Here is an 11,586-nt window from a genome sequence, read left to right on the forward strand (position 1 = left end):
GTCTGCATTATTCATAAATAGACAGACAACACATATACTCCGCTGCTTCACAGGCCGCTGGATGTAGCCGGCAAAGTATTCCCATGCTAGCTAGCCGGTCTAGCAAGCACGCGTCATTCAGTCCAAAACGGCCCGATCTATCCACATTCAGAATTGTCTGGCGGTCGTGAGTGATCCCGGAGTCACCACGCTGTAAGCCTGCCAGGAAATTTGCAGAATTGTCCGGTATTTTTGCCAAACGTTCCATCTTTACCAAGTGCCCCTCGACGCCGCGGGCGACGCCATCTTGTTAAGAAAAGGCGTTAACAAAATAAAAGCATGTAAACAACATACGCAAATGTGCGATAAAATAATTGTCGGCGTTAATAGATTGATGAGTTAACTCGTAATTAACGCATTAATTTGCCCACCTCCTAATATATATATATATATATATATATATATAGAGAGAGAGAATGTAAATTAAGTATTGTTGGCGGTTGTTGGATACATTTCTGAGTGATTTAGAGCCAGCATTACTTGTTCCCATTAGCACCATTGCTCGCTACCTAGAACAAGCTGAATATTACAAACTAAGAAAAAAAACTGAACAAAAAAAAATGTTTTTGTCGCTCATAAGGATCATAAAGATTGTGAACGACAGGCAAAATTAAATAAAAAAAAACTGCAATTCCCCTTTAAAATTTGAATGTAAAATCCCCAAATGTAAAAAATGTTCTGCTAAATCTTCATCTTCCTTTGTTGCCAGGTCAGTATAACAGTTAACCAACAGAAATCCTAACTAATGAGGGAGCATACTGTATACAGTGGTACCCTGTTTTTTGTTCCAAAAGGTGCCATTGAAGCCCGAATCTTACAAAACCGAAGCAATTTTCCTCCATACAAAGGAAATTGAAATCAAATACATCCATTCCAGACACTCTTTCGTGAATTTAATGTTGTTTTTCCCCTACTTTATCAAAATGCTGGCAGTTACAACTTTCTTTAGCCTTATTCCGGCTTATTTTGCAGTTGTATTCAGTTTTACAGAGCAAACACGAGTGGGGTTCTTTGTTTGGGTGCTCAGTTCCACGCAATGATAAGCGGGCAAACTAACTAGTTTCTTACAGTACAATAAGATATATACTTGCTGACAGAAATGTACGTTGAAAAAAGTATGAAACATGTCAATACCTCATGTATACATGTATACATATTAGTATGACAGGAATTTGAGTATAAGTCGAAGATGGTATTTTGGATGCATTTTGTGTTTGATATACTTAAAAGGGGCTCTTTAATGCAAACTTTTCTTCCCTATTGAAATCTGCTGTTGTGTATTTGGGATCCGCATGAGTCACAAATTTTTTTAAATCAAACCGTAGAGGCATTGCAGAGATATTTACCGTATTTTTCGGACTCTAAGTGGCAGTTTTTTTCATAGTTTGGCCGGGGGTGCGACATATACTCAGGAGCTACTTATGCGTGAAATTAACAACACATTACCGTAAAATATCAAATAATATTATTTATCTCATTCGCGGAAGAGACGAAAAAAATGTCAGCAATCGTCACACACACGTCAGCAATCGTCACACACACGTCAACCAATAAGAATTTGGCGAGGGAGGGTCATGACAGAAGCGCATTGTGGGTCATGGAATGCTATATGCTACTGTCGTAGCTATTAAAATGGATAATTTCATCGTTGGCGGTAACTTATAAAAACTGAGAAAAAATTGGACCGAAAAGGAAATCATGTACTGCAGAATACAAGCTGGACGTAGTGAAATATGCAGCAGAAAACGACCAGTGTATACCAGCGGTGTATACCTTTGGAGTTGGCAGAGTTGTTTAGAAGCGACATCGAGGAAGAAGATTTAATCAGATTTATCTATTGGGAGTGACAGATTGTTTAGTAAACGTATAGCATGTTCTATATGTTATAGTTATTTGAATGACTCTTACCATAATATGTTACGTTAACATACCAGGCACATTCTCAGTTGGTTATTTATAAGTCATATAACGTACACTTATTCAGCCTGTTTTTCACTATTCTTTATTTATTTTAAATTGCCTTTCAAATGTCTATTCTTGATTTTGGATTTTATCAAATAAATTTCCCCCAAAAATGTGACTTATACTCCAGTGCGAAGTATATATGTTTTTTACCTTCTTTATTATGCATTTTCGACCGGTGCGACGTATACTCCGGACCGACTTATTATCCGAAAAATACGGTACACAACAATCTTGTAAAGTTATCCCGTTACCAATATTTTGGTAAATGTATTTCGATACCTTTGTAAATTATGGGGATCCCAAAAAATAGCATTATTGGTTTTATTTCAACAAAAAAATCTAAGAGTAAAAGTTAAACATGTTTATTATTGCAATTTTGCCCTTAGATAAAATAGTGAACATACTAGACAACTTTTAGTAAAAACTAAACAAACTAAGGCTATTAATTAGTCTGACGTATGCAGTAACATATTCTGTCATTTATCTACCTATTAAAAGACAAGTGGTCGAAAATTAATTATTAATCTACTCGTTCATTTACTGTTAATATCTACTTATCTTCTGTTTCAAAATGTTCTATCTCCTCTTCTGTTAAAAGGTAATAATCACTTATTCTTCTCTTCTTTGATACTTTACATTAGTTTTGGATGATACCACAAATTTAGGTATCGATCACATACCAAGTAGTTACAGGATCATACATTGGTCATAATTTAAGTCTTCATGTGTCCAGATTCCGGTTGGATTTGGACTACCTCCTGATGTGGCCTGAATCTGGTGCAGAAATATTATAAGCACTTCGGAGCGTTCAGACCGGCAAAAAAAAAATATCTGATCCGATTTGGTTTACAGTGTAAATGGGGCTTATGAGCCCAATATGAGCCATTTAAATTGTTGGGTAAAAATGGCTTTCAAACCCAAACAAGGCATCCCAAAAGTGATTGTGTCCGATATTTGAGGTTCCACTGTCACCACACTCACCTGGTAAGTGTTGTCAAAGCTGTCATACATGAACCTGGTGATGAGCGAGGTCTTCCCAACTGTAAAATAAAAAACAAACATGGGAGTTCTGCTTATAACAGCCAGCTTGCAGTGAATAATTCAATAGATACACACTGTACTTTCCGGACTATAAGGCGCACTTAAAAGCCTTTCTTTCCCTCAAAACTCGAAAGAGCGCCTTATAACCCAATGCACCTGATGTACGGAATGATTCGGGTTTTGCTAACCGACCTCAAAGCTATTTTATTTGGTTTGTGGGGAAATGATAAGTGTGCCCAGTAGATGGCAGTCACGCATAAGAGATACATGTAGACTGCAATATGACTCAAGTAAACACCAACATTTTATATGTTCCATTGAAAATATAGAACATTACACACGGCGCTCAACAATCAAAATGTTCAAGTAGGACTTTGGTAAGCTCTGAAGCCGCAGCACTTGATGGATTGTACTGCGCTTCAACATAGGAGTATTATTATGGTGTTTGTATAATAAGGTAAGACATCCTCCGGTCTTCAGGCCTGGGTCTTCTAAAGATCCCGAAAACTTGTTTTAAAACCTGTGGAGGAGACCTAGCAATCTAGGCTATAGCGTCCAGACTCTGGAGCAATTTGCACCAGTCCCTTTGTGATCATGACTGTTGAAACTTTTAAGAAACATAATGAAAACGTATATTTTTCGTAAATCTTTTAGTTAATGCACCTTTTAACTATAATTTTTAATCCACTTTGTATCCTTTTTTTTGACATTTCCCCTGTTTTAAAATGTAATTGTTGTTTTACTTTACCTATGTTTTGTATTTACTTTACCAATGTTTTGTACAGCACTTTATAAAAAAAAAAAAAATACTTGCTTACTGACTATAAACCGGTGCGCCATATATATGAAAAAAGATTGAAAATAGACCATTCATCGGGAGTGAATCTTATAATCCGGTGCACCCTTTGGTCCGGAATATACGGTAGACATCAGTAAGTGCCAACAAATGAGCATTTTAAAAAGGCTGATGTTATGTATGACAGTGTTTTTTTTCCAACCTTTTTTGAGCCAAGGCACATTTTTTTCATTGAAAAAATACGGAGGCACACCACCAGCAGAAATCCTAAAACAATTTAACTCCTTAAGGTTGTCTTTTTGTTTTTGTTTTTTGTTGTTTTCCTATGTGTAGTGTTTTAGTTCCTGTCTTGCGCTGTTATTTTGGTGGCTTTTCCTGTTTTGTTGGTGGTTTCCTGTAACAGCTTCACGCCTTCCTTTGAGTGCTACTGCCTGACCTGCTTTGTATTGGCAAACGAGACTATTTCAGTTGTCCAGACGCTATTGTTTGTGGGGACATTGTTGATTTTCATGTCATGTACGGACACACACTAAGTCTTTGCTGTCGTCCAGCATTCTGTTTTTGTTTACTTTGTAGCCAGTTCAGTTTTACTTTCGCTTTGCATAGCCATCCCTATGCTTCTGTGCCTTTTCCTAGCAGGACTAGCCTTATGTTCATTTTCGGTTTAAGCGTAACATATCTTTTTACCTGCACGCAGTCTTTGGCTGTGCTCTGCATATTGTGATCACGACAAACCATCCTTGACGCGTTTTGATTTCTACGAAACAATGAAATACCTGCTGCCACCTACTGATATTGAGTATTACGTTGATTGATTGATTGAGACATTTGTAGATTGCACAGTACAGTAAATATTCTGTAGAATTGACCACTAAATGGTAGCACCCGAATAAGTTTGTCAACCGCTTAATCAATTCATGGTAAAATGGTGGTTACCCTGCCGAGCTCTGTGCAGCACAGACCTTAGACAACGGCACATTATTTGCAGATTGTAATTATTGATTTGAAAATAATATTTTTTGTACCAATTGTACCAATAATTTCCCACGGCACACCAGACAATATCTGACGGCACACTAGTGTACCGTGAGATACGGTTTGCTGTACTGTGGGAGATTAGGTCATTTCACCTATTTAGGTAAAAAATATTTTTTTGCACACCGGTAATTATAAATCGCAAATAATGTGACGTTGTTGAGTGTCAGTGCTGTTTAGAGCTCGGCAGAGTAACCGTGGAATACTCTTCCATATCAGTAGGTGACAAGCGGTAGCTAATGGCTTTGTAGATGTCGGGAACATAATATGTCGTGATCACAATATGCAGATGACAGTGGGAGGCAGTGCGAAGGTAAAAAGGCATCTAATGCTTAAACCAAAAATAAACAAAAGGTGAGTGCCCCTAAAAAAAGGCATTGGAGGTTAGGGAAGACAATGCAGAACGAAACTACAACTGAACTAAGTTTAAGTACCAATGATTGTCAACCACACACACACGAGATGTGGCGAAATTATTCTCTGCATTTGACCCATCACCCCTGGTCACCCTCTGGGAGGTGAGGAGAGCAGTGAGCAGCAGCGGTGGCCGCGCTCGGGAATCATTTTTGGTGATTTAACCCCCAATATCAACCCTATATGCTGAGTGCCAAGCAGGGAGGTAATGGGTCCCATTTTTAGTCTTTGGTATGACTCAGCAGGGGTTGAAACTCACGACTTACCGATCTCAGGGCTGATACTCTAACCAGAAGGCCATTGAGTAGGTCATAAGGCCACTGAGTAGGTGAGTAGACTTAAATTGGTCACATGTAGTCTTACATTTACATTAGTCACATCTAGTTTTAGACCTACCGATCTCAAGGCTGATACTCTAAACACAAGACCACTGAGTAGGTTTGGCTACAAAGTAAAGAAAAACAGAATGCTGGACGACAGCAAACACTTACAGCGTGTGGAGCAGAGATGGCGTCCACAAAGTGCATCCGAAGATGACATGACAATCAACAATGTCCTCACAAAAAAGGATAGCAACAACTTAAATAGTCTTTATTGCTAAAACAAAGCAGGGAACAGCGCTCACAGGAACTAGGGCTGGGCGATAGTCTTTTTTTTTTTTAAATATCTTGATATTTGTAGGCCATATTGCAATGCACGATGTATATCTCGATATTTTGCCTTAGCCTTGAATGAACACTTGATGCACATAATCACAGCGGTATGATTATTCTATGTGTCTACATTAAAACATTCTTCATACTGCATTAATATATGCTCATTTTAAACTTTCATGCAGAGAAGGAAATCACAACTATGTCAATTGACAAAAACTGTATTTATTAAACAATTATTGAGCAGTGGCACACACATTGTCATTTCCAAAACAGAAAGTGCAAGATTGTCAGAGACAAGTTATTAGTGTACTTTTGTGCAGAACGCCACTACAATAGTTTAAAACAAATTAAGTGCACTTTAGTGCATGATTTTGTGGGCGTGTAGCACCGAATGGAGATGTTGACATGCAGAGTAAACACTCTTCATTCTTTAGCAGGTGACTTTTCAAATGATGCTACATATTAGAAATAATGCTACTTTTTGTAGCAACGCTTTAGCACCACACTTGACAAATTACGGTTGTCTGTTCGACATATCTGCGATGAGGGGGGACTTGTCCAGGATGTAACCCGCCTTCCGCCTGATTGTAGCTGAGATAGGCACCAGCGCCCCCCGATTCCCCAAAGGGAATAAGCGGTAGAAAATGGATGGATGGGATGGATGTTTAACATATTCCCACTTGAAGTCAAACCACCGCCAGACTTTGGAGCCCCTGCTGTTTTTCTTGGGAATTAATTCTTCCTTCATTTGTTACCCGATACCCACCTTCTTTCTCTCGTATTACCACTCGCAACACTCCGCTAGCATCACAGCTAACGTTACCAATGCTGCTACTTCTCTGCTCCGCGAGGGCGTATACGTATGTGACGTATTACGGGACAAAATGTGACGTATGAAAGAAGGTGCGTTTGCTGTCCGTGAGAATGAGACAAGGAGTCCGAAGAGCCTGTAGTGTAATGCCCGCAGCTAAAAGCAACTGTGTGAGAACGTATACTCCAATATCACGATATAGTCATTTTTTCTATCGCACAGAGACAAACCCGCAATATATCGAGTATATCGATATATCGCCCACACGAAAATACCAACAAAACAGTAAAAGCCGCCAAAATTGGAGCACAAGAAAACACACACAAGAAATGTCAAAATAAGTTATGGAGTGATGTGACAGGTTGTGACAGCATACTTACTCTGAGACAAGAGCTATAGTGATGCATGCTTGGTTATGGTTTAAATTCATATCCAACAACTTCTCATTGTGAATATCGAATTAGGGCTGGGCAATATATCGATATATATGATATATTGCGGGTTTGTCTCCGTACGATATAGAAAATGACTATATCGTAATATTCGAGTATACATTCTCACGCATTTGCTTTTAGCTGCGGGCATTACACTACAAGCTCTTCTCACTCTTTCCTGTATCTCCTTCTCGTAGACAAGCAGGCTCATATTCTTACATACGTCACATACTGTCACGTCATACGTCACATACGTAAACGCCCTCGCCCACCAGAGAGGTAGCAGACTGGGCTACGTTAGCTGCTAACGTAGCCGTACGAGTGGGAATACGAGAGAAAGAAGGTGCGGATCTGGTAACAAATGAAGGAATACTCAATTCCCAATAAAAACAGCAGGGCGTCCATCGTCTGGCGGTGGTTCGGCTTCGAGTGGGAATATGTCGAACATACAACCGTAATTTGTCAAGTTGCTATAAAAAGTAGCATTACTGCTAATATGTAGCATCATTTGAAAAGTCACTCGTTAGAGAATGAAGAGAATTTCATAACGTTCGTCATAACCTACCACATAGTGAAGGACGAATACTATTTGATTTCCTATTATGCCGCTCATTTTTATTTGACAATTAAAATGTCTCTGACTAACTTGCACTTTATGTTTTGGAAATGACTTGAATGTTTGTGCCATTGCTTAATAACTTTAATAAATACACTTTTGGTCAATTGACTTAGTTGTCATTTCCCTCTCTGCATGAACGTTTAAAAGTAGCATGTATGAATGCAGTATGAAGAAGAATGATTTAATGTAGACTAGGGGTGTAACGGTACATGTATTTGTATTAAACCGTTTCTGTACGGGGGTTTCGGTTCGGAGGTGTACCGAACGACACCGACATATAAGTAGCGCACCGCACATTGTGTAAACAGTGCACACCGAGGCACCATGAATTGATTTACGTGGACCCCGACTTAAACAAGTTGAAAAACTTATTCTGGTGTTACCATTTAGTGGTCAATTGTACGGAATATGTACCGTACTGTGCAATCTACTAATAAAAGTTTCAATCAATCAAAAAAATAACAACACACACACGGCATGCTAGCAACGACTGGGCTATGATAGACTGACCACACCTCCTCTTTTCACGGGATATCTCCTCTTTGCGCAGTTGTCCAGGTGGAGTTTCTTAAATGCCTCAAATGCATTTTAAGTTAGGGTTGCGTGTATTTTCAATGTACGTTCAGGGTTAAGAAAGGGTTAAAAAAACAAAAAAAAGTGGTGCACGCAGCGTTAACATTTGTGAGGGCGGGTCGGAGACAGAGAGCTTTTTATCCATTGATTAATCAGATTTAATTTTTTATTATCTATAGCAGGGGTGTCAAAAGTGTGCCCCGGAGGCCATTTGCGACCCACAGCTAATGTTTTAAAGGCCCACGACACATTCTAAACATACTGTTAAAACAAACAAAAACATAAACAAAAGTGAAATAAAAAAGCTTAAAGGCTAAATGTAATTTAGAAAAAGTTGCAACATTGACTAATAAAACAAAAGCTGTTTTTTTTTCTTTCAAACTGTCATTGCTCAAAAGATAATATTGAATCAAAATCAGTGTTATGAATTATTGACCTATCCAAGTTTACGATTACCTCACATCAAATATTCCACTAAGAAAACTATTTTTGGTGGAAAATTTAGCAAATTTGTTAAATAAATTATCCCAAAAAATTATATTTTGTTTTTTTTCTTACTGTACCGAAAATGAACCGAACCGTGACCTCTGAACCGAGGTACGTACCGAACCAAAATTGTTGTGTACCGTTACACCCCTAATGTATACACATATAATCATCATCATACTGCTGTGATTATATGCAAAGTGTTCATTCAAGGCCAAGGCAAAATATCATAATATATATTGTTTACCGCGATATGGCCTAAAAATATTGCGATATTTAAAAAAGGCCATATCGCCCAGCCCTATATCGAGTTTAATATTCTATGATTTCTGCTGGAGGTGTGCCTTTGTACTTTTTTCAATGAAGAAAATGTGCCTTGGCTCGAAAAAAGGTTGAAAAACACTGGGGCACAGTGATTGAAAAACACTGATGTAATGTGGACAGACGAACCCACACGCTGAGCTGGCAATATGGGTGGAGCCACCAAAAATGTTGAAAACAGATAAATGTTGCCAAAGTTTTTCTTTAGCAACATAATTTGAAGATAAAAGCTTAAAACGATGCAAAAAAAAATATCACCTCACTTACATATTTTGATTTTTACAGCTTAGTGGAAGGCAGGCCGGCTGGTCCTCACCTCCTCCGGCCGACGTGGCTCTGCGGGATGCAGCCGCGGGTAGTCGGCGTCCAATGACACCGTATTATGTCGCACTATGCAGACTTTAAAGTCACATTTTGACTGCGAAAAAAAAATCGGCTGCATTTTTAAAGCCAACTTCAGTGCGGTTACGGTTAGCTCAGCTAAAAGTGCTAACTGCGTTAGACAAGCTTACAAACGGACTGTAAATGTCATCCATCCATTTTATACCGCTTATTCCCTTTGGAGCCTATCTCCGATACAATTGGGCGGAAGGCGGTGTACACCCTGGACAAGTCGCCACCCCATCGCAGGGCCAACACACATAGACAACATTCACACTCACATGAAAATGAATGTAAAAAAACAACGATCCACATCCTCGTTGTGATTTTGCAGTTTAAATAACATTTTAACGCGTGCTATTTTACCGCTCAACTTTATGTGTGGTAAAAATGACGGAAGAGAGAGGGGAGTTGTTAGCTTCGACGGCTAGCGATGACGTCATCATATTTCAACTGGGAGTGATTTAAACTCGACATTTTTGACACGTCTTTTTTAACTCACGGCAATTTATAGGGTTTAACGACTACTTGGTACGATAAGTGACTATTTGTTTTCTGTAGGTGACTTTTCCCCGCAAGCTGACTCGACGAGCTAGTTAGCTGGAAGCTAACCCGACGAGCTAGTTAGCTGGAAGCTAACCCGACGAGCTAGTTAGCCACAAGCTAACCCGACGAGCTGGTTAGCCGCATGCTAACGCTACGAGCTAGTTAGCCAAAAGCTAACCCGACGAGCTAGCCGATGCTAAAGTCCTCCCCCAACGCCAGAGCCACTACCATCAAGACCGCTAATAAAACAAGCGTCCAGACTTACCGCTCTGCTCGCCCAGGAAGACGAGCTTAAACTTCCGTAGAGGGTTGCCGAACTCCCCGCCGCCGGTCGTGGTTGACATGTTGTCCAAAACAAACGGACGTCGCTCACTCGCTGGCCGGTAAGTGGTGTGTGTCTGGACGGGAGAGAGGAGAGCAGCAGTGGGTCGTCCTCATCCCTCACCAGCCTACCTCGGCTTTTTCTTTTTTTTCTTTTTCTTCTTCCTCTTAAATCGTACGGAAGAGAAACAGCGCAACCATGCGGCTTTAGTTGACAATAAGCAGCTTTCCCCCCCCCCACCAAGTATCAGCTCAGAATAACACTTGGCTCACCAAGAACCACCAACATTAAAGGCCTACTGAAATGAGGTCCATTCTATGTGTCATACTTGATCATTTCGCGATATTCCCATATTTTTGCTGAAAGGATTTAGTAGAGGACATCGATGATAAAGTTCGCTAATAAAAAAGCCTTGCCTTTACCGGAAGTAGCAGACGATGTGTGCGTGATGTCAAGGGTTGTGGAGCTCCTTATTTACAATCATGGCCACCAGCAGTGAGAGCGATTCGGACCGAGAAAGCGACGATTTCCCCATTAATTCTAGCGAGGATGAAAGATATGTGGATGAGGATAGTGAGAGTGAAGGTCTAGAGAAAAAAAAAGACAGGGCAGTGGGAGCGATTCAGATGTTTTTAGACACATTTACTAGGATAATTCTGGAAAATCCCTTATCCGCTTATTGTGTTACTAGTGTTTTAGTGAGATTATATAGTCGTACCTGAAAGTCGGAGGGGTGTGGCCAACGGTGTGGTGACCGCCAGTGTCTTCGATGCAAGTAGCAAACGATGTGCGTGTGACGTCACGGGTTGTGGAGCTCCTTGTTTACAATCATGGCCACCAGCAGTGAGAGCGATTCAGACCGAGAAAGCGACGATTTCCCCATTAATTCTAGCGAGGATGAAAGATATGTGGATGAGGATAGTGAGAGTGAAGGACTAGAGAAAAAAAAAGACAGGGCAGTGGGAGCGATTCAGATGTTTTTAAACACATTTACTAGGATAATTCTGGAAAATCCCTTATCTGCTTATTGTGTTACTAGTGTTTTAGTGAGATTATATAGTCGTACCTGAAAGTCGGAGGGGTGTGGTCTTCGATGGAAGCCACGTTTCCCGACGAGGCAAGGCAGCCGGGCTGAGATTTTTTTTTT

General features: G+C 39.9%; 1 protein-coding gene across 5 annotated transcripts in view; it reads right to left on the minus strand.

Annotated features, from left to right (window-relative positions):
* Positions 1-10,593, minus strand: part of rab41 (RAB41, member RAS oncogene family) — a 30,728-nt gene extending 20,135 nt beyond the window's left edge. For 2 of the 5 annotated variants that reach the window (XR_009806772.1, XM_061900297.1), the window contains exons 1-2: positions 10,383-10,592; positions 2,986-3,044 (exon numbers count right to left, since the gene is read on the minus strand). Coding sequence is in view for 4 of the 5 variants with exons in the window: in XM_061900297.1 (XP_061756281.1) it covers positions 2,986-3,044; positions 10,383-10,461 (138 nt within the window). In the remaining variant the exon portion in view is untranslated. Of the gene's footprint in view, positions 1-2,985; positions 3,045-10,382 lie in introns of all 5 variants that reach the window. The other 3 variants (XM_061900296.1, XM_061900295.1, XM_061900298.1) reach the window with 2 other exon arrangements.
* Positions 10,594-11,586: the final 993 nt, after the last annotated feature.

The sequence above is a fragment of the Nerophis ophidion genome, linkage group LG05 (genome assembly GCF_033978795.1).
Source record: "Nerophis ophidion isolate RoL-2023_Sa linkage group LG05, RoL_Noph_v1.0, whole genome shotgun sequence".
NCBI lineage: Eukaryota > Metazoa > Chordata > Actinopteri > Syngnathiformes > Syngnathidae > Nerophis > Nerophis ophidion.